The 27783-nt window shown below is 39.6% G+C and overlaps 1 protein-coding gene across 1 annotated transcript in view; it reads right to left on the minus strand.

Annotated features, from left to right (window-relative positions):
- Positions 1-14610: 14610 nt before the first annotated feature.
- The window catches only part of TNNI3K (TNNI3 interacting kinase), a 263002-nt gene continuing 249829 nt past the window's right edge, over positions 14611-27783 (minus strand). The window contains exons 24-25 of the mRNA XM_037498573.1: positions 18757-18833; positions 14611-15121 (exon numbers count right to left, since the gene is read on the minus strand). Coding sequence (XP_037354470.1) covers positions 15045-15121; positions 18757-18833 — 154 coding nt within the window. The 3' untranslated portion in view covers positions 14611-15044. The remainder of the gene's footprint in view (positions 15122-18756; positions 18834-27783) is intronic.

The raw sequence follows: 27783 nt of genomic DNA on the forward strand, positions 1-27783 counted from the left end.
CTTGGAATGTTCTGATCCCTGTGCCACGAATAGTGTCTGGCACGTGCAAACATTCAATGAATATTTGATAAATGAATGAATAAATGAACGGAACTGCAGAGTGAGATAATGTTGTTGTTTTTTTTTTTTTTAATTTAAGCTCACATTTGATTAATGCTGCTAGAATGCAGGGAGTGGTTGAATTTGTTGACTGAAGAGAAAAAGATAATTATTTTTATAGAAATTAAATGTAATTACACTAGAGATCAAAGATTCCACCAGCTCCTCTTTAAATATAATACTGAAAAAGCAAAAGCCGAGAGGGTTTGAGGGAAGGGTGCAGGTTGGTTAGGGACAGAACAGGACCGGGACTCCTTCTTTAGAGTTTATTTCACTTCACAATGCTGCTGCTTGTAGATTTTCTTTTCAGAGATATTGAATTCTAATTTCTAATCAAATTCAGTCTTTAAATTTGGTGTGTTCTGGGTTTTTAAAGCTATTTTTTTCTCTTGCTTTGCAAACATTGAAATATAAGTTTTCAGATGCAGTATAAATGAAGGAGTTTTAGTTTTCTGGATCATAGATGTCCCTGAGGCTTGTCATTGACTGTTTCTAATCCCCACTGAGGATTCCCAGGTTTATAGAGACAGCAGAAATCCAACAAATTAGTTATTTTACATGCACACACACACACACACACACACATTGATTAGCTTAAAGAAAACTTCATAATGAATGGAAACTTGCCCTGCTGAACTAATCATAATGTTAGTGGCTCCCTATTTAGCACAGAACTCTCTAGTAGAATTCAATAAATTAAAAGACTATCTAGGCATATGCAAATTGGCCTAACAAACTCAAATCTAAATCATTTGTTCTCAACTTTGGCTGCACATTAGAATTCTCCTGAGATTTTTAAAATCCCTGAGGTGAGTGTTGGACATTGGGACTTAAAAAATTCTCTCTTTGTGATTACTAAATGTGGCTAAGGTTTTGCACCACTAATCTAAAATCTGAGTAACTACTATTTTAAAAGGTAAATGGTATATGTGTTTTCACAAGTCTAATTTAAAGTGGTATGATGCCACTTGACTCATTTCACTCTAACACTTGCAATTTTAGTGTTTTGCTCCTTGATTCATTAAGCCCCTCATTGCAAGGAGGCAGGTTCTATCAACCCCATTTTATAATGATGGAACTGAGACACAAAAAGGCAAAGTAGCATATTAAAATCACAAAGCTAGGATGTGTCACAGCCGGGATTTAACCCACGAAATATCATCCTCCCCACAGACCCCTATCTCTGTCCCAGGAGTTCCCAAAGTTTAGCTTCCACTAAGCTGGATGGCTTATTTTGATTTCCTAGGCCCCATCTTAGAATAGAGTTGCAAGGCACCTGAGAATTTATATTACTAACAAGTCCCTGCATGATGCTAAGTTACTAGAATGGGAGCCAGACTTTGAGAACATGGAGTTCAAATTGTATGTTTAAAAGTCCACGGGTGAAATTGGTGCATGAAAATGTGTGAAAACCACTGCTCTCAAAGGTTCTCAGCCTTGGCTGCCTGATAGGATCCATTGGGAAGCTTTCAAAAATTCTTACATTCAAGCTGCACCCTAGACCATTAAAAGCCCTGGGAAGTAGGATTGGACCAGTCGCCAGTCATTTTTAAAGTTCCCTATGCAGTTAGGGTAGAGAAGTATTCCTTTGGAAGTGGCTCTCTTAGCTGTGATGTCATAGCACACTCTCCATGCCAATTCAATGGCGACTTCCCATGAAATGTCCTAGTGTAATTGCAAGAAGCCACCTGGGATCATTGTTTTGTCACCCAAAAGGCTGTTGTTGAGTTATCTTGTTAGTCTACAAGATGCTGATAATATCCTTCCCTTCACCACTGATACCTCTCCTAGAGGTCAATGTGTCTCCCGCAATATTTAGTTTCTGTTGTTTTAAAATCTTAATCCCCACTGCTAACTCTAAGATCTGTGAAGCTGGGTCTTAGTAAATTTGTGGCTGATTTAGCTTCTGGACAGCCACTGCATTTTAAGTGCTGTTTCTCAGTCGAAGAGTCTGTGCTTATGGCAATTTCCAGCATGTGTGTCTCTTAAGATGTGGTGTGAAATAGTTAAGCCACCGAAATCCAAGTGAAATGGAGCGGGGCCGGGGGCAGGGCGGGGGGTGCTGCAGCACAAACTGAAGGGCTACCAGGTGCAGATTGTAGAATGGACTGTTAGGGTGTGAGCCTTTAGCTTTGACATGATTAGTGCTAAATGGTCCAATCAGCCATGGGATTAAAGAAGGTCCAATCAGACTTGTGGGTAGGGGACCCAGAAAGAGGATATAAGGCAGGGCAGGAACCAGCTTGGGATGAATTTACAGACTTGCTCTATTCCTGAAGGATTCACTTGGTTCCTTAGACTTACTCAGAGGCTGAGACTTACTCTGTTCCTGAGGGTCTCTGTTTCTGAGAGACTCTCAGTCAGACCTGGAAGACCTTCTATGTTTCTGACCTACAAAGAAGAAAGAAGCATCCAGCAGCAGACCTCCAAAGAAAGAAGCTGAAAATCTTTGCAGAGGACCTGGATTGCTGCCCTTGGGCACTGCTTCTCACTTTCTCTGAAAAGGAGCACCCAAGGCTCAAGTGTTTGTTGTTTCTATGGACCAACAACTCACAAAGAGCTGTAACGTGTGTGACAAGTGGTGTCCAGGCCTGCTGACGGGTGACCAGCCCCTCTGAGAGCTGTTAACTGTTCCTGATTATCCGGCACTACCTCTTGGTGCTGCTGCCTCTGCTCCTTTCTGGTTCAGCGTCTTGTGCTGTCCTTCCTGACCCTCAGACTGTTGCTGGGGGCTGCTGTGGTGTCATTTCAGTGGCCTCACCAGTAAGCACCTCTACTTGGGGTGAGCTGGATCCAGGCCCGATGCTTGCTGGCACCATGCACTCCAGGTCCTCATTGACAGGATGGCGCTGTCTTGGATGAGCGGCCTTTTGCTTGGGACTTCTGAACACTGTGGACATTCTGAGGTGAGACCTGTGGCTTTACAAACTTTGTTTCCCCCATTTGTTAAATGAACCCCATTCTTGTTTTTTGAAACTGAGAGGTCTTGCAATTGTGTGCATGGGTAAAGAACCCATAGATAGTGGCTTGTCTCTATTGGGCACTGTCTTTTTGAGGTTTAGCACCCCTATATCTCTTTTTCAAAAGAGGATCCTCTAAACACAGCTCTTATAATAAGGATGGAAAATACTCCTATCCTGTCCAGTTCATACCTGGAAAACAAGGGCTTCCACTGTTCCTCAGGGGATAGGTAAGTTCCAAATCAGTGTATATTTTCCCTGCTTCCTTAGAGTTACATTTGGGGAAAATCAAGGTATTAAAAGAAATGTTTGAAGAATGAAGAGAAAAAAATAAATTAGATAAAGGTAGTCTGAGGGAAAAATTGAAATAGAGGAATCTTCAATAGATTTTGGTACACAACAGTGGTTTCCGCTTACTGGTTATTACACACACCTTGCATTGTTTTCATGAGGTAGACTCTAGTAGCAAACAGAAGACAGGGCAGGTATTTTGAATTCCTAATTTTAGAGATGAGTGAAAAAGCTCTGAGATCTTTCCACCTTTTTGTTCCTAAATGTTGCATTTCTGTGTAAATTTTTCAGAGCTATCTGCAAATTCTCATTTTTATTTGTCTAATCGTCTATCTAATGCATCCACTGAGTTTGTGTTTTCAACAATTTTATTTATTTTGAAGCTGTGTTTGGTTTTTAATCCATATCTGCCTGTTCATTTTTATGGTCCATTGCTGCTTGCTGATTTTTTTTCCTACTTTATTTCATTTTAAATTTTTTGTTAGTTCATTTAAAAAAAATGTTTATTTCATTTAAAGTTTTATTTTATTTATGCACACAAGAACCAGGATGTAGGCCAGAGGTGTGGGGCGGGGAGGGGGGGGTGAGAGGATTCACCAGAGACAGAGTAGGGAGCAGAACAGGCAGACTGACAGAAATACACTGCTGAGGGGAGCAGCAGGCAAGTCAGGAGAGGTCTGCTGCACCATGTGGGTAGCTCCCTGGCTGGGAATGGAACTCGTGTTGCAGTGGCTGCTGATAGCTTCATAGCACTGAAACTAACTTGTGCCACCAGGGAGGCCCAAGGGTTATTTCATTTTTTAAAAAAGTCACTATTTATACATATTTTCTACTCTGAAATCAGTTCTGCTATCTGATAACTGGGTAACCTAGATCTGTAGTTATTTCTGCTGACTTTCATTCATGGTGGGACCACCCTGTTACAGTGGTCTGTTTTTCATTTGTTTGTGAGTATTCAGTTAACCTTAATTTGTGTGTATAATCTTTTCCCGTTCCAGTTTAATGTGCCAATCTTTAATAAATCTTCCCCTCATTGTTCACCCAAAGCTTAATCTCTTCACTCAGTACAGATATTCCACAACCCTCAGGACAAGCTTGCTTTTTCCATGTGCTTACTTAGACCACTGATGGTTTTAGCTTTCCTTTTTTTCAAAAGATTTCTCATTCCTTACAAATTCAGCAATAAAACAAACATTTAAATTCTATGCAGGATCTATTTATATTGTAGTGGGAAAGTCCTTCAAAATGTTTAGAACCTCCATCACAAAAGACAGAATTTCAACATAATCTTGAAAATAATTAAATCATTTAAATTTGTAAAGAATATATTTTTTTCAAATATTCACAGGTACAAATATATTCATAGTTGCCAGTTCTCCAAAATAAGCTTTGGATGGACTATGAAGACATTAACAATTGAGACTAAATTTTTCCTCCACTAAAGCTTCTTAAATGATGGTTTAACACACTTATCTTAAAATGGTTATGAAGTGATTTTAAATTTTCACTGCTTTATAATGTTATTTCAGTGGTGTTTAAAATTATAACGCTCTTGTTAGTGGCATTTTTTTTTCTCTTATTTCAACTCCAAGAAAGAGTTCACATATAGGTCAAGGAAACAAGTAGGTTGTATGAAACTTCAGAGAAACCAAAGTTTTCTATTTTCCAAGTACCCCATTTTCCAATGTATTTACTCTTTTGTAACTTGCCCACTGCAGCTGGTAAAAATAAGAGAAGCTTAGGACCTCCTTCTTAATAACAAGCCTCTATAAGAAAGGGAGTGGACCAGTGCCGATTTTTGAGTTTTGTTATTTTTCGATAGTACAAGTAAGCAAAGATCTGCAACTCCCAAAATTTGAAGGGCTATGAAGACTTGGTAGATATTTCCCATATTGTGAAAAAATTAACAAGAATGTAAAGCAATGGAACTTAATTAAAAACATTTACACATATACTCTAAGGGTCTCTCCCTCACTTCCAAACTCCTTATCTCTTTTCATGGAGAAGGCAGAACCTAAATCTGCATACCTTTGCTTACTGTAACTTCCTTGATTAAATTCTCTAACTGACCTTTACCAATCTTCCCCTCAGCCTCCTTTGTCTTAGCTAACCTATGTAAAATGGCATTTGAAGCCACATGATGGGTTACTCAGTCATTCTGGATCTCTCCCATGTAGATAAACGGTAGACATATTATTAAACTTTTTTTTCAATTTGTCAGTCCTCCTGAACTGTGTTTGATCATTGGCCTGGCAGAAGAACTAAGAGGGCTACCAGATAAGATTTCTCTTTCTGCCTTGACAAAGGTCATGCGAGATATTCCACCGGGGAGACTGGGTGATGGATACACATGACACTATTTTACACTATTTTTAAAATTCCTGTGAATTAATTAAAATCTATAGTAGATTACACAATAACAAAGTAGGGCAAAACCTAGAGGTAGGGGCATGTGGAGGGGAATGTTGATTCCATATCTGACTAGGTGTTAAAAGAAGGGAATTTTGTGGCAGCAGATACCTGGTTTACTCTAGTACTCCAAAGATATTAATAGGACTGAACTCTACACAGTGATTAAAAAGTGTTCATTTGCCTGCTGTGCACTCTGTTAAGAAATCCCTGAGTGACTAAGCAGGGTGACAAGGAGCTGTGTGAGGGTATGGAAAACCAGTCATCTTCTCCTTGGAGACACATAGCTCTATTCAAATAAATGGTATTTTGATAGTTATTAAAGTCTTGCTTACAAATAAACACCATGAATTAGGACCACAGGAAAAATGAAGTCTACTGAGCCTATAAGAATAAAAGGAAACTTGACTTTTAAGGCTGATCATTTAAAATTGTAAGGGGATAAAAGAGGATCTGTTTTGATCAGGCTAAGAGCACTAAAAACATTGGTAAATATTTGTAAATGTTCCTGTTTGTTGTGCAATATGGCTCTGATTAATTGCAACGTATGCTTATATTATGTATAATCATTGTTGATACCATAGTAAGACATTTAATAGAAAAATTGCAACTAAGGAGGTATCTCTCTGATTCTTGAACTGTATTAATATTTTAAATCAATTAGCAGCTTAATGGATAGGGTGGGGGGAGGAATAAACTAATTTAGCTTTAGTAAGCAACTTGAGCAGTTTCCACTACTCACTGTTTTACATTTTGCAGAATTTCCATTTGTATTAATAACTTATTACTTCTATTAAACATGTATTTTCCCTAAAGCCTAATGTTTCTTCAGTGGAGACCAATTAACTGGGACAGTCTTTTCTTAGCTAGCCAATTATTTTAATTACTAGAATTTTTAAAAATATGCTTGCTTTGCATAATTTGACCAGTTGAAGTAGCCCCTCAAATGCATTGACTTTGTATTATAGAAGATATAAGTCTTTTTGTGCATATGTGGATGCTCAAATACTTTTAGACATTTGGGGTTCCGTAGAGCAGTACACAACCCTCACCCCCCCCACCCCATGCCATTTCTCCATTGCTTTTCATCTTTGTCTTTACCTTTAACTTGGAGCCTTTCCAGTCTAAGGTTTTTGTTATTTTTTATTCAGTTTCCTTGTTCTCTTTGTAAAGAACTCTGACTTAAAGGATGGTCAGGCAATTACTGTAACTTAGGAGGAACTGTAATGAGATTGGTGGGGGGGGTTCACTGTAACAAACCTTGAACATTTGCTTCCTTATTCTTTTGGGACTAGTAATAAAAAAAAATGTGTGAAGCCCATACTTAATGAGAGTTGAAGAGTTAAAAGGAAAACAATGAAAGAGGACTTCATGAGACCTCCAAGGGGGTGATGGATGTGTAAACTGAAAGAACAAGAATACCATAGAGACAGAGTTTGTTTTCAGGGTTATTACCCTCCTGGCAAAGCCAGGAAGCCAGTCATTTCATGCAAACAACTTCCTGAAGGGCATGTAAAAAGTCATTTCCAATTTGTAAAGAGATACTTAGAGTTGTGAAAACACAACTCAGGAGGAAAATGAAAGCCAGCAATGATTAGAAGGCTAAATGGGATAAACCAATAAAGCAGGAGATTTAAGAACAGATTGGTAGAATGAGAGAAATAACAAGAATCAAAATGGGCTGGGGTGGGGCACTACCAGTTTAAAGAAATTTATGGTAAAGGTAGCAAATCCCTAGTAACAAAGTACTAGTTTGGCTGGGGATGGGACACTTACAAAGGGCAAGATAAATCATAGTAGTGTAAAGTACAGGCACACACCCATAATAGAAGGTGTTGAAACCAGTATTAATTGAACAAGGAGGCCATTAGACTAATACCTCAACAGCTTACTAAAGCAAACGAAAACTAAGCCTGCAAATGCCTCAAGGTCAAGAAATTGAAACCTAGGACAATCAATCAGAGCAACCAACTAAGCTTTCCAACTTGACTTATGCTTTACCCAATGAAATAAATTCCCTCCTTTGTTTCTTTGTCTTCCCTAAAAGTCTTAACCCTAGCTGGGGTTTATGGACTGCTTCTAACAATTTCCTGCCTGATTTATTTTTTTATTTTTTTTTTAAAGATTTATTTTTATTTATTTATACAAGCACTGGGTACAGTCAGAAGCGCGGGAGGGTGAGAGAATTCACCAGAGCCAGAGCAGGGAGCAGAACAGGCAGAAGGACCGAAGTACACTGCTGAGGGGAGCAGTGGGCGGCAGGAGAGGTCTGCGCGCCATGTGGGACCCTCCTCTGGTGGCCGGGGAGCAGCCGGGAATCAAACCAGTGCTGCAGAGGCTGCAGGCAGCTTCTCAATCCAGCACTCAACCGCTGCGCCACCGGGGAGGCCCATCCTGCCTGATTTAAATCAATACCCAAACTTGTGTGTTCTAAAGGGATCTGGCCATCTGTGCCCATAAAGGCAAAGCAGACCCTTAGTGTGAAAAAACTTTAATAGGATTCATGTGCATAGGGAGAGAAAAATTGTTTCTCAAAAAAACACCCCAAAACACCCATTCCCTTATGAGTAAATGCCCAACCTAATAGGGTTTGCTCAAAGCCAGGCCACTAGGTCCACCCGAAAGCGTGCCACAAGTCTAAGGTACCTTCTGGTGGGAAATCATAGGAGGAGGGTGGAAGGGGCCAGGTAAAGGGAGAAAATCAAAGTACAAATCAAGATGATGCTGCCATTGTCAGCCTCCCCAAGTGTCTTTCAGATGTGTCTTACCAGTGTTGCCTTCCATGTCTCTGTCCCAGCAGTACTGGGTTACAAGTCAGACTGCAGGAACAGGATCTCTTCCTTCTTTTTCTCCCTTCCATGTTATCTATCTTCGTCAGGCCTCTCAGCCCAACCCATCATTAAGTGGGGTGGGGAACATGGTATCTCCCCTTTTCTGGAGACATCTCTGTAACAGCATGACACTAGGGATCTGGCTGAAGGGAAGCAAGGTGTAATCATGTTGAGCCCCCAGGAAGTTGGGTAAGGTGATGATCTGTAGTTGGGTAAGGTGATGATCTGTAACTCTATGACCAATGGCATAAGTGGGTCAAGAAAATCTTCGGTGACACCAAAGAGGGATATAACACATCTTTTTTGGAGATAATTACTTACTTTTTACTTAACTGCATTGTAAATCTGATTATAATTTTCTCTATGTTGTGTTTTTGTGTCATCAATACCATTCTTTTTTTAATATTTTATTTTATATAATTCTTACATCATTTTTCATCTGTGTACAATGTATGCATTTTCATTTTGGTTATATTTCCCATACAATTGCACCTCCCCTTATTTTGACTCTAGTTCTTCCTCTTCCCACCCCTCCCTAATCCCGCCCCCTCCTCAGTGTATCTCTGGTTCATAGTTGCTTATTGATTTTGATTATTACTTTGCATTGATTAGTCTTTTTCCTGGTCTCTTATTTAGGTTTTCTAAATTCCTGCTATGAGTGAGACCATCCGGTAACAATACCATTCTTTTTATTCCATAGCCTGGACCCCAAAACCCTAGTTTAGGGCTTGTTTTACAAACGCTTAAATTTTCTCAAACCCTATTTCTTTCACTAGTATCTAGGAAATAAATGACTGGCCTTTGGATCTTAGTAGATTCTTCTCTCAGTTGTGCTATATCAGCATGGCCAGTTGTTATGAAATACCATGTGTGTGGCCCAATGATATGTGATATTTATGCATTTTACTTAATCTCTGTGAAGTAAGGATCATTATTACCACTTAACAGATGGGGAATCTGAAGGTCAGAGAAAATAAGTAACTTGCCCAGTGTGTGACCTTCACCCAAGCCTGACTCCAGAGCTCACACCCTTAGCCATGGTGCCAGCACTTCTCCAAAGGTGTTCCCACACCTGAAGCATCACCATCTCCTGGGAACTTGGTGGAAACGCAAATTCTTGGGGCTCACTCCAAAGCTTTCTGGGAGTTCAGCATTCAACATTTCAATAAACTCTCCACTATTCTGATGCAGGCTGAAGTTTTAAGATCTGCTGTATCTATTCTGCCTCCTATAGTTCCATCCCCTGTGTAGGATAAACATGTACACCCATCTTCCAGTGTCCCATTCATTTGTATTCTTCTCAACTCACAGTATTCACAATCTTGACATTGATTCTTTCTCCCTAGACTGATTTGAATTTGAGAAATGAAAAAAATATCCTTAAGAAGGATCTGATATTCTTCACTGTGGATTAATTTTTGAAATGGTGTTAAGCAAACTACAGGTTATGGTGAGTAAGAAACTGAAGGGCAAATCAACATTCAAATGATTTTTATTGCATTTTGTGGCTTTACAGGAATCTTACCTTTTCTTGATTAGGAATTACATAAGAGAAGGAGGTTAGCAAAATTAGTGAGCTTTAAAACCGTCTTTGAAGAAGGTAAAGAAAACTTTTTTCTGCATATGAGCCCATTGCTTAAAAGACAGATACTTGAGATGATATTCTTTTTATCTCACTAATTAAACACAAAGCTAGACTAACAGTGCTTTGGAGACATGTCCTCATCAGCAGGGCTTGGCATCAGTGGCAGTGTTTTAATTCTGGAAGCCTAATTTAATTAGAGCCCTGCCACTGGGTGGGCTGCTGTGCTGCCTTGCATCTCTGGCCTGAGGAGAAATGTGCAACCCCTGCTCTTTTTATTTCTAGTTAGCCTCATAAAAGGTAGGATGCCCAAGGAGGGAGTGGAACTTTGCTTCTCCATCATGTTTTGCATACGGTGCTAATTGAGCTGACAGTCTTGGACCACAGTCTGTTCTTACAGCAACTGAGCCTTCAGCTGATACCAGGAAGCGATTGCAAATGTCAAATGGCTCATCTTTGCCCTCGTGGCTCTTGAAATATGGAAGGGAATTGATCAGGGGGAGCTCTTCAGTTTGCATGCTTGAGTAACTGCAAGCAACACAAAACTAGGAAGGAATAAGGTATTCAAATCCTACTGGTAATGGCTATACCATCTCTTTTCGCTTTCCCTACCCAGTGTGCTAATGAGGAGAGGAAAATGTGAAACTCCTTGGCTTCCCTAATTGCTGTGCTTTGCCCTCATAACTTTTTTGTTCCTGCTTATCATGGTGAGAGTCTTGCTTCTGTCAATCATTTCTGGCTCTTTCTGCCTAGAAAATAACAATGTATGTTTTTTGAGCCTTGAGATTATTCCAGCATCTTCTATAATTATAACAGAGAAAATGATGATGATTTTTTTTCGTTGTTTTACTTTGCGATAATGAACCATCAGAATCAGGAAAGGTTTATTTTCTTGTCCCCGAAACTTCTCCTGGATTAATTCCCAAAAATTCCTCAGACAGCCAGACCTACAGATTTGTTTCTTTTTACCACAATTCTGGATTGTGATCATTTACTGTTTTTAACACCTTTTCTCCATCCAAGTGAAGCAGTACTGTCCAGTGAGCAAATTATGGATATTAATGTAAGAAAAACTTAGCCTGACTAGCTTGGATTCATGAAATAATACATTTCACCAAAAACTGTTACACCACATATTAGGTGCTCAATAAATGTGTTTCAGTCTTACTTGAGGAATTCTTTTTGTAACTTTGATTCAGACACTTTGATTTCTGATTTTATTTCAGGTATATAAATAATGCATTGCTACCTAAGGCGGCTGGATCAAATTGCCTCAGAAGTCTAAGTTTGGCAGCTTGTTATTTGCAAAAGCAGAGCTTTTAGGGATGTTGATGGTTATTTCACAAAAGAGAAAAAAAATCTCCACTCTTCTCATGCTCTCCTTTTGTAGTCCAGCTCTTTGCAGGATGATATAATAGTAACAATAAACAACAATATTTACAACATATGCTATAGTGACAGCAACTATACAATGTGCTTTGTATTTGTAATCCTTACAGCAATTCTACAAGATAAATTTTATTATTACCATCTAAGCTGTAGCTCAGTTAAATGTCTTGACCAAGATCACACAACTACTGTAGAAGTTCCGGGTGTCTCCAAAGCCATTGCTTATTGTTTGTAGGAGAGAAAGAAGGAAGAAACTAGTGTGTGTGTGTGTGTGTGTGTGTGTGTGTTTGGGGTGGAGGGTTGTGGTGAGAGCACGCGCATGCGCACAAGTGCGCAGGTCCTTGCATTTATATGGCTTGTCCAGCACCTGTCTTTTCTTCTGCCATGAACACCCATTTTTTCCCTCTTTCCCAGGGAGATGTCAGCTTTGGAAATAATTTAACCCAAATAATCACTCTGTTGAAATAACTCTTTCCTAGTGCTGCTGTAATTTGGCTTACAATTATAGCTAATTGAACATCTTCGAAGTGAGCTCAGCTCTATATGTACTCAGAAAAAAAAATTAAAGTGCTAAGCATGCAAAATCATGATCATAGAAGTTCATTTTTACCAGCAGAAAAGGAAAGCAATTAGTGAGACATTTTCAGCAAGGAGAAAAAAAATCCGTGATCTGGAGACAAGCTCTAATATGATCCCTGAGCCCCATTAAAGGTGCAGTAATGAAAAGGGTTTGTGAGCTACAGGTTGGCATCTGTGAAAAGGTTTCCTTTCTCAGGAATCAAGATGCATTAGCATCATTATATGCAAGATACTTGACAAGAAAAGAGCTAGAGGGAAGCAGCAATATAAGAAAATGCAGTGTGGAGAAAGGACGTGGTTAATAAAGGAGACAAAGAAATTTGTTCTAGAAACCCCCCCCTAAAGTGGAGATACTACAGAAGTCAAAGTCCGTCCTCTGGATATGCCCTCCATTCAATGGCAACCTGGCAAAACCCCTAATGTACCCCAGCCTCATCATAGACACATTCAGCAATTACATCTGCTGTGAATCTTCAAGTTAAAATTGAGCCTTTTCCTTTTCTTTTTATCCCTAACATAGTCCTTTCAAATCAATTCATAAAAGAATTCAGCCCCAAAGTGTGCCAGCTAGGTCCCAGTTTATTCCCCAAAGTAGCTGGAGCAGAGGGATAGACGGTAAGCTGTAGGGACAGCTTTGGCCTCTTTTTCTTCTGCCTTTGCTGGGAGCCTTGATGCTTTGTTGCCATATCAGGCTCCTTGGTCTTGCTGTTTTGTGAAGTCCATTGATAGCCTTTTTGATGATGTAGAGTACTCCTGACTCTAGAAAACTCAGGTGGGGGAGAAAAAAGGTTGGGGGCTAAGAATAGTCAACGCTAATTAAATGTACCATGGTTTTTCATTTGGCTATCCACAAGGTAACCAGAATAAGGGGCACTTCCAACTTTGCAACCACAGGGCAAAAGAAAAGTCTTAAAGGGATATCAGAGGTGGGGTTGCTTTTCTCCTGATAGAAATTGCCCTAAAGAAACATAATTTCCTAAAAGGTAGGAAGAGGGGAGAGGATGGAGGGGCTTGCCACAGACATTGAAGGAATAATCAGCATTTCTACTCATGTCCTTTTTTTTTTTTTTAAGATTTATTTATTTATTTATACAAGCACCGGGTACAGTCAGAAGCGCCAGAGGGTGAGAGAATTCACCAGAGCCAGAGCGGGGAGTAGAGCAGGCAGAAGGACCGAAGTACACTGCTGAGGGGAGCAGCGGGCAGCAGGAGAGGTCTGTGTGCCATGTGGGACCCTCCTCCCGTGGGGAGCAGCCGGGGATTGAACCGGCGTTGCAGAGGCTGCAGGCAGCTTCGCAACCCAGCACTCAACCTCTGCGCCACCGGGGAGGCCCTATTCATGTCCTTTTGTGTAGGAGTTCTCATTACTCAGGAGAAAGCATATTTGCATAAATGCAGCCAGTTACAAGCAGGCTCTAGATTCTTCCCTTGCCCTTCAGGCCCCTAGTTATCATCCCACAGTTAGAGAAGCGGTTCTTTACATAGGGAAATTCTGTTCCCCAGGGCACATCTAGAAATGTCTAGATACAATTTTGATTATTGTCAAAAGCAAGGTATTATACTGACATCCTAAAGTGGAGGTTAGGGGCCACGGAGCCTTTAACAATCTATAGTGCAAGGACAAAAAATTATCCTCTTTAAAATGTCAATATTAGCGTTGAGATCTAGAAACTTTCATTTAGAGGATGTCCAATCCTCCTTTACTAATTTTATTTTTCTCATAGAGGTTAAAAGCAATAATTATCACACTGAATTTTCATGGTTTCCTGCATGCTTTTCTCCAGACTGTTTTTCTTCTTTTTTTTTTTTAGAGGTAGTTTTATTTATTTATTTGTTTGTTTGTTTTGTTTATACATGTACTGGGTACAGTCAGAAGCATAGGAGGGTGAGAGAATTCACCAGAGCCAGAGCGGGGAGCAGAGCAGGTATAAGGACCGAAGTACACTGCTGAGGGGAGCAGTGGGTGGCAGGAGAGGTCTGTGCGCCACGTGGGGCCCTCCTCCGGTGGCCGGGGAGGAGCCGGGGATCGAACTGACGCCACAGAGGCCGCAGGCAGCTTCGCAACCCAGCGCTCAACCGCTGCGCCACCGGGGAGGCCCTCCATACTGTTTTTCAATGACAAAATCATTTTTGTTTGGTGGAAAACATTTCTGTCTTCTTGGTTGGGACAAGAATGAGGGACAGATTTCTCATTTTTCAAAAGCAGCAGCTGTGCCAGCCTCTGTATAAATGGCAGATTTGCATGTACTGACCTGTCTCGTAACTGAACTGATGGCATTTATGACAACTCGGTATCACAGCAACAGTTTGTCCAAGTAGAGACCACTTGGTATGAAATAGAAAGGCTAAGTAATTTTATGTTTCTGTAATCTTCTTGATCCGAAGGTCATTATTTCTTTTTACCAATATGGCTGAAAGAAGGTATGATCAGTAAAAGCCTTGTTGGAATGAAATACACTTCTGAATCAATTTTTGTGTATCACGAAGGAATCTTTAATCACAGAACCGGACATCCGAATGACATAACGAGATAAGGAAATGAACAATATTCTAAGAAATCAAATCCATGTCTAAATAATACAGTCTAAACTAACATAGTAATTGATAAGTTTCCGCTATGGTCTTAAGCCCCATCTCCAAGTAACAAAAAAAAAAAATTTTTTTCATTTGCAACTTTAAAACCAATTCTTCAAATGCATTCTGCTTTGGTTCTTTTGCATTTCATTCTTCAATCACAAATCCAAAGCCCAACTGTGGTAGGGAATTAAGTAGGACCAGTATAAACAAGCCAGCTTAAGGAGGCCTTAGAGGGTAAAATATTATAATTGGAAGCAAACCTGCCATGGTTGGATTTGTTGCTGTCAATTTGGGGGAAAACTCTCCTTAGGTATATGCAGAATGCTGTCAGCTGCTGTCCTCAAAGCTGCCACTATTACGGCAAGAATGAAAATGCATTGGGCTCATGGGATCAGACACGTAGCCTGCATCAGAAAAAGAAGTTCAGTTGTTACTTATTCGCCTTTCAGTCCATCTCCCCATCTTCCTTAACCAGCCTGACCCCATGCTATACACAGTCACTGGATTGCTTTTTCAGACTCATGAAAAACAGAGATAAGAGCTGCTAGCAAGCAGTTGTAAACAAAAACAAAATTTCAAATGAAAGCGATTGTTGAGATCAGAGGCACATAAATGATTGATGTCTGATGTGACCCAAGCTGTCCAGGTGACATCCTGAGTTTGCAGTAAAGCAGCACAGAGGAAGGAGGTGTACATGGTGGCTGAAAGCAAGGTTTTCTTGTCAGGCATGTCTGGGTGTAAACCCTGGTTCCTCTATTGCGTACTGGTCCTGTGCCTTTCAGCATCTTCATTTGTAAGAGGAAAAAGTAACACTATTGACTTAAAGGGTTGGTAACACCCAAGACAATGAGGACAGTGTCTGGCACACAGTGACTGCCAAAGAAATGCTGGTTTAAAAAAGGTTTAGGGCCTTCCTGGTGGCTCAAGGGGTTAAGCACTGCACTGTGAAGCAATCCGCAGCCTCTGCAGTGTGTTTGATCCCTGGCCAGCCAGGGAGCAACCCAAATGGTTCAGTAGACCTCTCCTGACTCTCCCACTGCTATCCTCAGCAGTGTACTTCAGTAAACCTGCCTGTTCTGTTTCCCACTGTGTCTCTGGTGTATCCTCTCACCCCCTGCATCTCTGGCCTGTACCCCAGCTCTTGTATGCATAAATAAATCAATCTTAAAAAAAAGGTTTAGAGAGCAGCAGAGAAAAAGACAGAGCCATTCTCTATCACAGGTTGGTTCTGGTTGTTTCTTTTTCCTCCCTCAGAGTCTAACATTTAACTGTATATTAATGCTTTGGTCTAAATACCAGTGGCATTTGATACCTCTTGAAGCAATAGCCCTGGATGTGCTCTAAAATAGAGCTAGTGACTCAGGGTCGGCTGCTGTCCTAGACAACACAGGACTCGTACAGAAAAGCAGTTACCTTTCCACTTCGAGGAAGGAAGCCATTCATCGCTATTGTGAAAATGGGCACATTTGTCAATAACTACTGCTGCATTTGCTTGCTTTGGATAGCTGAGTTTTCAAAACCTACTCAGCCATCTGCATTTTCATCAAGACATCTAGCAATGTGCACTTGAATAGGTGTATTTATTTTCAAATGGAAGGTCTCTGTCAAAATGTCTTAGGTAGCACATAAACTCTCCTGAGAGGAAATGCCACCACCATTGCCTGCTGTCATTTCTCGCTTACCCTCAGTGGCGCTGGCCCTGGACAGATAAGTGGAAGACTGTGTGTGGGGGTGTGGTGGGGGAAGGGGAAGGCGGATATAGACTAGAAAGAGGAGAAGCAGGATATGCAACACTGAAACTTAAGTTTGAGCAGACTAAAGCAAAGTCCACATCCTAAAGCAAAAATAGTTCATTTCGTCCAGCCTAAAACTGTGACTTCATTCCAGGCATAGATAGAACTTTAGTAAGTTTGCCATCCTTTCATTACTATAATCAACCTTCTTATGGACCATGTGACGGCTAACTGACCTGTTCCCACAGCACTCCCAAGGGAGTCTGATTGTGAGCACACGTTCCCCCAGTGTGGGCAGGCTCCCCTTTGGGTATGGGAAGCAAAATCAACAGGGCATTGATGCTAATACAGATGCTATCAGAGCCAGAGCTGAGGGCAGAAGGACTGCCCTTGGCAGCCACTCACCTCAAGAGGGACACAAGTGAAATGTGGCCACAGGCTTGAGGAAAAGCACACATTTTGTAACTTTAGAGTGAAAGGTCTCTAAGTACAGAGAAAGTATCTAGGTACTGAATTTTATTTTATTTTTTTAAAAGATTGATTGATTTATTTATTTATACAAGCACTGGGTACAGTCAGAAGCACGGGAGGGTGAGAGAATTCACCAGAGCCAGAGTGGAGAGCAGAATAGGCAGAAGGACCGAAGTACACTGCTGAGGGGAGCAGCTGGCGTGCCATGTGGGACCCTCACCAGCGGCCGGGGATCGAACCGGCGCTGCAAAGGCTGCGAGCAGCTTCGCAGCCCAGCACTCAACCACTGCACCACTGGGGAGGCCCTAGGTACTTAATTTTATCTTCATTTTCTAGACCTGTTGTTTGATGGTGGATGGGGGTGGTGTTGTTAGAAATAGTTCAAAAAGTTGCTGTTATACCATGGTTGGTTTATGAAATGAACATAGGCAACTAAACGGTTCTTTTTTTAATGATGTGATATTCCTAGTGGGAGATACTAAATGTATCTTCTTTGTCTATAAGGGTTCTCCCTCTATTCAAATACACTAATGACATACATAGGAAAGTCCAACTTTTGTATTATTGCACCAATTCTGTCTTGGGGAGTTCTGCTCCAAATCTTATCCCTTTAAGAAATAGGTCACTAAGTGAGAGAACTATTTCATCTTGAAGTTCAAGCTGAAAGGAAAGCCTTCCGGTCAAAGTACACATTTCAAAGGTTGCCCTATATTTTGTGGTTGTGCAGTCATATCTGTAAAGGTTTGAGAAAATGATATTATAGCTATAAAAAATGTGATGATATGACACTTCGTGCACATTTCCCCGTGACTGGACAGTCCAGTTATGTTGCAATGCTGAGAATAAAGCACTCAGCTGCATTCCAGACATGTGATGGGAGTCAGAAGCACAGTTTCCTTTTTCAATGTCCCCAAGTAGTTTATGTGCATGTATCCAGTACAATTCTTTTTTTCTCCATTTTTTAAAGACTCCTTAACATAATGACACTCTGCTGATGAAGCACATTGGTGAAGATATCAAAGCTGAGGGTGTTCAGGGTTTATTGCCATGTAAATCAGAGAACCAGGAACATACCTTCCAATTTATTCTTCCCCAGCCCAGTTCTTGTAATAAACCTGATCTTTTTAACCGACATCCAGTTTTTTCTGTCTTCCATATTGTCAGAGGAAGTTGCCATGAATAAATAAGCACATTAAACTAAACTTCCAATTAAATACAGAGCCTCTCAGGCTTAGAGCTTGGAAAAAGGACATCACAGGCCTAGCACATTAATATGACAGCTGAAGATAAGGGTGATTTCCCATCCTCTGGTTTTCAGAGGCTTGCGTGGAACTTTGTTAATTAGTTCAAAGAGCTTTAGTCATTCTTTTTAAAGCAGTCCTGGGTAAATGAATCCCATCAGTGATAGCCTTGCCTCCTCTCCAGCTTTTTGAGGAATGAATGGGTTTATTTTCTACTCTTTGGTACTTGTCCTAAGAGAAGTCCTGGAGTTGTGGAAATTTTGCTTCTTTTTCTCCTCCCTACCTGCATGTCATGGTGGAGGCAGTGGACCCATAAGGTGGCAACTAAGTGTTCAGAGTGTCCCAACACTGGAAATTATTTTCACAATAATTATTGATCATTTTCACCCACAGGTACTCACATACATTATTAAACTCAAAGGTAAATGCACAGTTGTACAAGACTTACAGGATCAAAGTCTGCACTTTTATAATGTAATATTTTAAAAGCATCCTTCATTTCTATTTATCACAAAATACAAGCATTTCTCATCTCTTTCTTAACTAGATATCACCGTGGTGTCTTTTGTCAATCTGAAGAATCTATATACTTACCATATTTGTCAGTGGGTAAGAACTGAAGACTTTTCATGTCCTCCAAAGACAGGCCTTGAGAGGAACACTGTTCAACACTGGAAAATTCATGAGACATACAGTTTCACACTGAGGTAGTTTGCTAATAACATTTTTACACAAAAAGCACATTTAGTCAGCATAGCTCCCAGAAAATGGCAAAGTGATACAAGCTTCCCTTCCTCCCTCCCTCCTTCTCTCATTTTCTCGGTTCCTTCTTCTTTCTTAACTATATAAAATTATATTGCTTATCTGTCCACTTTCTTATAGACTCTCCATATTCTTTCCACACAATGAGCATGTAGGCCTTGTCAATACTATCTCCCTTATGCCCTGTTGTATCCTTAACACTCAGATCTCTTCAACAAAATAGTTTTTTAATTATTTAATGAATAGATAGATCCCTAAATGATTTCCTTCACTCTAGTTATTCAATCTTCATCTTCAAAAAGTCTTCCTGTGACAGAAATCTTACCAGGGCGCTCCCCTGTATCCCCCTGCTACAATCTACACTACAACCCTACTTGCCTCCTATGTGTACCTTGTATCACAGGTCCTCAATCCTTCACCCTATCCCTGTCCCTCATGTTCAAGTCATATTAATAGACCCAGGATTTTCTAAACAGTCCTGAATTTTCCCTTATTGATCCTGACAGGAAGCAACATGGCATTATGTTTAAGAATGAGCCACACTCCTTAAATCTGAATCCTGACTCCATCACTTACTAACTTTACAAACTTTGGGCAATTATATAACTGCTCTCTACATCAGTTTATGCAACTATAAAATGGAAGTTATAATAAGACTTACAAGGTTCATCATGAGAATTAAAAGAAAAAGTTTAAAGAACTTTTCACTCCATGAATGTTACGCATTTCTATTATTTGTCAAGGTCCAAATCAATGGCAGCATTTCCTCAAAGCCTTCTTGAAAACCCCGAAACAGAATTAACCTCTTCCTCCTCCATACCCTATAGTACTTTATACTCCTACAGTGCTATCGAGTCTGCCCTGGTGCAGAATTATCTGTATGGTGCTAACAGGTCCCATTATGCAGAAGACACCTGGAAATCGAGATCTTATATCTTTGGAGTGCCACAGAACTTAGCAGGCACTTTGTAAATAGTTAAAATAATATAAGTGTATTAAATGAAGTTAATAAATGTTCATTTAGAAAAGTTAGCTTTTCTAACTGAAAAAAATCAGTTCACACTGATTAATTCATTTAGCTGCCTTAAAATGAACACATTTGACCCCACTTTCCTAAGCTATAAAGTAGAGGTGTTGTTTCTTCAAGGAAAGCAGTGATTAAAAACAAGAAGAAAAAGCGCTGACTTAAAGTGGAACATGGAGTTATCTCAGTCAACATCAAATGGCAAACCACAGTCAGTTCTGGTCAATAGAATGTCATTCAAGATATTTTTAAAAATAAAATTTATATTCTACGAATATCTGTAAGTTATGTAGCCTTCTAGTACCTTTTAAGAAATGTACTATGCACAGTAGTCTTGGCAACAAGAAGATAATAGGGAATAAATATTTCATTATCAAAAAGGCTATCTGGTTTCCTATGAATAAAAGCTCATCTCCAAGCTGTCTTGTTTATTTAGTTGCTGAAGGCAAGTCATGCTGGGGACTTAACCTTCCTGCCCAGGAGACACTACATAGGCTGGGTCTGGATGCTATTCTAGGATGACAGGCAGATGGAAGCCAAGCACACCCCAGTCAAACAAAACAGAAGAAATCAGACCCTGGCCAGTGGAACTAATTGTCCTCAACCCATGTGCACCCACACTTCAGCATGAGTCTCCCAGAAGCCCAGAGCTTAAAAGACACATCAAGACCTCTGTGTGTTAAAAGTCATGGCCAGTGAAGATAGGCGTCTCCAGTGATGTGCTGTCTCATGAAATCAGGGAAAGTAAATGTGAACTCATGGCAGGTAAGGAAATCTCTTGATTTTGAGTGTGTCAATATGTAGCCATGTAGCCTTTATGTTAAATGGGTGATAAATAGCCTATATAGGTAGCTATATTAATAATCTATTATATGGGTAATTTCATGTGTATACCCCAAGAGAATGGCATAAAATTTTCTTTTTTAAAAAGACAATAAGATAGTCTTTAGATTCATTTGTAAAAACTACCACCACATATTGAGAAATCTTATTTTAGTGCTAAAAAAGTTTCAGTCATTTTAGGCTACATAGTTCACATTTGCTCTGTGATATGTACATAAAGATAAACATAATCACCTGCCATTGTCTCTTATAAAGGTGCACTAGGGGATGACTTATCCAGAATGAAGAACAGAATATTCAAAAAAATACTTCTCGCTTCTCAAACTAAGCTATATAGGGAATATCCACTCCCTAGTAGACTGCTAGCTAGGTTAGTTCATATTCAAATGCACAATACACAGTTTGTATTTTATAGATGCATGCCATTCTAGTCATGGTTTGTCAGCCCAAACTAGCATGTATGCTAATAGTCACATGGTCTGTGAATGGACTCATGTACCTGAGCAAAAAGAACAGTTTGTTCAAAACTGAAGCATGAGATGACATTGACTGAAATGAATTGCAGAGATAATGCTGCTCATGACAAGCATATCAAGCAAAAGTATTACCCAATGAGAAGTAAGTCAGTATGTATATATGACTATAGGAGAATTATGAAGAATAGGGAGAGTGCTAGAATACAGGATAGACCCAAATATAGCTTCAATTCTCCATGTAGGAATAAGGCTGAGTCTACAAACTAAACTTATTGATTAATGTTTATTCATTCTCCCAGAAAGTAATATTAATACAGAATTTTTCTGTACATTTCTAAAAAAAACACCTCTTACTAGAAGCTATCAAGGGTTCAGTCAAAAAAAAAAAAATCATGCTAGGGGCCTCCCCTGGTGGCGCAGCGGTTGAGCCCTGGGCTGCACAGCTGCCCGCAGCCTCTGCAGCACCAGTTTGATCCCCGGCCGCTGGGCGAGGGTCCCATATGGCGACAGATCTCTCCTGGCGTGCCCGCTGGTCCCCTCAGCAGTGTATTTCGTCAGTCTGCCTGCTCTGCTCCCCGCTCTGGCTCTGGTGAATTCTTCCACCCTCCTGCACTTCTGACTGTACACAGTACTTGTATAAATAAATAAATAAATCTTTAAAAAAAAATCAAGCTAGGTTTGCTTTATTTCTTTTTGGTAAGGATTCATATAAAGAGGGAATCCATAGACCTAAACATACACCTGATTTCCCACAGACACTGAACAGTTTCTCCTGATTGTTTTGTAAGGAGAAGGGGGAGACCCATGCTAGTATTTGGATCAGATTGCCTCTGGGGGTGAATATTAAGAATTTTTATAGACCTCAAATAGGTGACATTCCCTTAGTGTTAAGTTGAGGTGCAGGCATTGGGAAGAGTTAAAATAGTTAAAACTCCTTCCCTAAAGTTAGGGTACCAAAGGAAATTGAGTTCATTCAGAAATGGTTATTTCCCATCCCTGGAGGTGTTCAAGCTGTAGATTTGGGTGCTACAGAGTAATCCAAGCCCCACCTGGTGGCCCCAAGATGTCACATCCAGATCCATCCATTTGTACATCCTAAGATTCTTCAGAGGGTATTGGGGAAATACGTAGACTTTGTGAACAAAAGTAGCTTTGTATGTTGGAAAGACAGAATGAAATTATAGACTAATCACCTAGGCAGAAGATTTCTATCTTCCTTATCTGAAGTGTCATTTGGCCAGGGCTCTATGCCTGATTTCCTTACCCAGGCCCAGCCTACCTGGCTGCACATTACCATTATAGCTCAAGGGGGTATCTGTAGCTTTTTCCCTATCTATATTTCATTTGCAATAGTAATTGAACCATGCTATTTGCCTGAAGGAGCCATCTCCTTTAATGCTCAGTTTCAAAGGAAGAACCGTGCTGCCATCTAAGATGAAGCAAATGGAGGTGTGGAGAACACATTTTTATATAAACCCATCATTAAGAATTTGAATGACAGTTGCATAAGTTGGTGCTGGAAAATCCAGAGCTGCTTCTCAAATACTTTTGTATAAGATAAATAAGTAGAATATTCATGTTGCAACACCTGAGGGGGGCCCTAAAACACCATGTCATCTCTTAATCCGGGAAAGTGTAGTGTTAAGTTAGGCCTGAGAGGAACTAAGGAAAATTCTGTTTAAAGAGATTGAGGGATTCTGGTGCTATCTCTTCAGTGTGGTGGAAGCAGGCAGTACCACAATGAGTCCAAATGGCCCAATTTAGAGTCTAAAAAGCAGCCAATATTGTGGCTTCCAAACTATAGCCTGCCAAATGCTATTGGTATTGGAGCAATGAATCACGGCTTCGGCTGGGGGATTTCACGAATTCTCAGAATATGTGCTAGTGCCATAATTGCTTCTGACTGAATTACATTCCAAAGGAGATTTCAGAGGGTAGTATAGTCCAAAAGAAAGCATTTCTATTACATTCTTCCAAGTGTGGCTTTTTCAGGGCTGAGAACTTTGATTTGGTGAATTATAGCAAATGTATTCACGTCTACATGACTTGAAAGCAAGGGTAGAATTAAAACAACCTAACAAAAATAAAGAGGCCTAGAACATTAAGTTCCACCATGATAATATAATGGCAATTTCTTATATTTGTAGAAGACTTTATAGCTTGCACACGGTTTCCTATTGGTTAGCTTAAATTATTTTACAAAACCTCCATGAGATTTCTGGGAAGAAATTAATTTTACCTCCATTCTATGCAGGTGGACAGTCAGGCTGAGAAAGTTTGAATCACCTGCATAAACTCACAGAGCTACCAAGAGGCAGAATCAGAACCAGAATAGTGTCTTCAGACTTCCAGCCTGTGTTCTTTCTTCCAAAAGTCATGGCACTGAAAGTCAGGGAATGTCAAACTATGATCTGTTACCATTGGAGATCCCAGTGATTTAGTCACAAGTTACAAAGCTTTGGATCCTATATAAAGACTAATATATATGTATATATACTTTCTCCTGTCCCTAATCAGTGATGTCAAAACATGTGACACATATGCTACATTTTCTAAATGAAATTTTTATGATTTTCTCCAACTCTGATTTTGAATGAGTTTTTCTAAGTTGTATGCGTATTCGTCTTCTTAAACATGGCTCTGGCCTCATGCAGAGCAGGAAATCATTAGTTACTAGTGTGATTAAAAACTTCAGGCATTTTTTTCCCATTAAAATAGGTCCACTTAATTTTTATGCCACTAAGTATGCCCTCAGGCTACATGTACCCGGGAAAATTTAGCCATTTGGACTTTGTTTAAGGTATCCAAAACCTCTCAGCTTTGCAAATATGCTTTGTGGTTTATTGGATATTTTTGTCATCCATCATAATTATGTTACCTATGCAAGAATATTAGCATGAGGATCAATGTCACATGCCCCTTTATCTTCTTTCTCAAGAGGAATATATCCAAGTTAGCAGTTATTTCTTTCACTCAAACGGAAACACAGGCAACATCTAATCAGAATTTCAGTTCTTTTGACACTAATATAAGGGGCTAATACAAAGAAAAGGTGGAGAAGGAGCCGATTGAGATGCTTAAGAAAAGTGTTTACACAGGAAAATAAATGCCTTGCCGTAGAAAAGGATACCAGAATCATCTCACTGTTCCTTTTGGCATTTAGCTGAAAACAAATAGATCTATTTAAAACAGATCTGTCAGAGGGATAAATGCCTTTCTATACTTTGCAATGTCTGTCTATGCAACCAACCCTTTCTCTAGTCTAGAGAGAAAGACCACATTTCTATTTAGAAATGGGATCACCTTTGGCCTAACATTGAAATAGTACAGTTAAATACTTAGGAATAAGTATTTTTTAATTTATCAGCTAAGTTCAACATACTTAATTATTCATGTTTTCAATCTGGCTGTTTTCAAAACATTATTTTGTCTTTGTCAATCTTTCCTACTTGATGCCCTAAATTAAAACAAATATTGCTCCTATTATAGTGAATAGGCAATGTCCAAAGTATTTAATGGGGCCAGAGGTCAGTGCAAAATCTCTCTTTCAGGAAAATCAAACCTTCTTTCAAAGGCAAATATCCTCTGGCTATAAAAAGACTTACAAACTTGGCAATGGGTCACAGCTCTGTTTGAACCATTAGGCAAATATCTTAGGTCTCAGTTTCCCATTTTCAAAGGAAAAAGCAGTTAGGTAAAGAATTATGAATAAGGAAAAATGCTGTGAGAATTTACTGTGCTTTAATTACTTGATGATTCATAAATTATTAATGTGATCAACAGTAACCACCTCTCAGTTTACCTATTGCTTTAAGCAGGTATAAGTGAGTCAATTGTAAAATCCATAAGGAGGTAGAGTTTGCATGACTTCACCTTGACCTCTAACACTGAGAAACATCCTTTAATTATGGCAAAATATTTCTTATCCTTCACCTTCTGTACTCACTGTGATCCAAAAAAGAAAAAAATCATTTAAAATTTTAGAAATAGGTGATCTTGGTAGCATGAAGATCGTAAAGCCCAGCTCCTCACCCCTCCATCTTCCCAACTTCCATTTTATTGAAAAGGAACTGAAGTCTTGTGAAGTGAAATAACTTATCCAAGTTCATATATCAAGGTTACAGTGAAGTCAGGCATATATATCCTGGAGTTCTAAACTTCTAATTTTTGAGTTAAACTTCTAACTTTTATTCTTAAGGACAAAAGGGAAACTAAAATATGTTGCTTACATACTAAGTGCCTGGGACTTTACTAGATGCTTACTAAACCTTGTTATATTGCTCCCACAGTAAACTCATATTACATTTGTGGAAACCAAGACCCAGGAAGCTTAAGTTTTGCCTGAATCACACAGCAGTAATGCAAACCTAGACCAGGTTGTATCCAAATCTCCTATTTTCCACACTTAGTCTTATTGGCTCTAGAAATGTTTCCCAAATGTATACCTTTAAACTTTTCTCACCTACTTTCTCTCTCCTCCTTGCCCCACATGGTTATTTATAAAGCATAATTCCAGGTGCTGTGCAAGGGATAGGGATACAGATATAAGTGTGCTATACATGGACTCTATCCTCTTAGGTAAATAGAAATGTTGACATTCACAAGTAAACTTCAACACCCAAGAAGGGGGTACATGTTCTAAACTGTACCCTCCCTACACAGAGGAAATGAAAAACAAGCAAATATTCCTAAGTAGAGGTTCCATCTGGGTGTAGGGCTAGGTAGGAGTATGTGCAAAGACCTAGGAAATCAAATGGTGAGAGTTGAATATATATCTTTTTAACTTTTCATATTGGCACAATTCCAAACATAAGGAAAGTTTGCAAAATAGTGCACTTCTTAAAAAAAAAAAAAAACTTTTGCGTAGAAGAACTGGGGTGTAGCCCAGAGGTATGTGTGTGGGAGAGGATTCACCAGAGGATTCTGGGGAGCAGAACAGGTGGATTTACCAAAATACACTGCTGAGAGGAGCAGTGGATGGTAGTGTTGATAGTGCTGAGACTTAACCCCTAGGCCACCAGGGAGGCCCATGCTTTTTTTGAACCATTAGAGTGTGTTGTCAATCTGATGTCCATCATCTCCAGATGTTTTAGATTATTCCTAAAATAAAGACCTCCTACTCACCACAATGTAACTATTTGTTCCTATCATCTTCCCTTAGACCCCATTCAAGTTTTTCCATTTATCTTTATGGCAAAAGAATCTAAACTCAGAATCACACATTGCATTTAGTTGTCCAGTTTCTTTAATCTTCTTCAATCTGGAATAGTTTCTCAGTCTCTCCTTGAATTTCATGACCTTGACATTTTTGAAGATGATAAGCAGAATTTCATTTGCAAAATCTCCTTCAATTTGTTCTTTTTCTTTTGGGGCTTCTTAATGATTAGGTTTGAATTATGCATCTTGGGAATTATTGCAGAAGTGATGCTGTCTTCCTTTCATTGTATCCCATCACATTTTGATTTGTCACATTATTGTGTTCTTAATTTTGATTACTTGATTAAGGTGATATCTGATAGCGCTCCCCACTATAAAATCATTCATTTTCTCTTTGTAATTATAATCATTTTCTAGGGAGCTACTTGGAGTATATAAATATCCTATATATCAACCAAATTTCAATATATCCATTTATTTATATCTATATGGATTGAAAGTTTCTATTTTATTCAATGGATAATGCTACTGTCCTTATTTATTTTGATGCTCAAATTATCTCATAGTTGGCAAGCAGGTGTCACTTCAAGCTGTCCCTTTGACACAGTCCCATATTTCTTTGTGTATCTTTTTACTTTTTTGGCACAAGATATTCAGGCTTATTTTGTACATTCCTTGTCCCAGTCTTGAAATCTGCCATTTCTAAAAAAATGCACTACTTCTCTTTAGTTGAGAATAATATTTAGAAATCCAGATCTAGGATCTTGGTGTGCTTCTTGCCATTGAAGTATTGCTACTCCCAGTCCTTTTCATTGAGCAGGTAAAGCGTGTGTATACATATATGTATGAACCCATTTTTCCCTCTCCCCCTACCCTCAAATGATAATTTCATACCTATATTGCCACTTCTCAAATAGGAATTTATAACTGGATGTCAGCTTGCTCCAACATCACAGAGCTCATTCTAGTTTTCCCCCCTTGCAATTCTATTATGCATTTCTCTGACTTGGTTCCCATCATTCTCAATATGTTTACTTATTTGATCAATGCCCTTGAATATACATGTCTTCCAATTCCTGTCACCCTGCCCAGTTCTCCAGGACACAGGAAATATCCCTATACCCACTGCATCCTTCATGTGGGTTCCCTGTTTAATTATCAGTGTTCTGACTTCCTGCTTTGGGCTATTCCCCATCTGCCTACTCCAAGGGGTTGCCCTCTTCACCTACTTTGGACTCAAGCACTCAGCACTGAGATGTGCCCTATGTGATGCCCTCCTCACCTCTTGCACTGGCTTCCTGCCCATGCTTACCTCCTGACACCTTCATGCTCCAATTTCTCCACTTCAGGCAGCTTCCT

This window comes from Talpa occidentalis, unplaced genomic scaffold (assembly GCF_014898055.3).
Source record: "Talpa occidentalis isolate TD23 unplaced genomic scaffold, MPIMG_talOcc4v2.1 talOcc4.9, whole genome shotgun sequence".
In the NCBI taxonomy this organism is placed as follows: domain Eukaryota; kingdom Metazoa; phylum Chordata; class Mammalia; order Eulipotyphla; family Talpidae; genus Talpa; species Talpa occidentalis.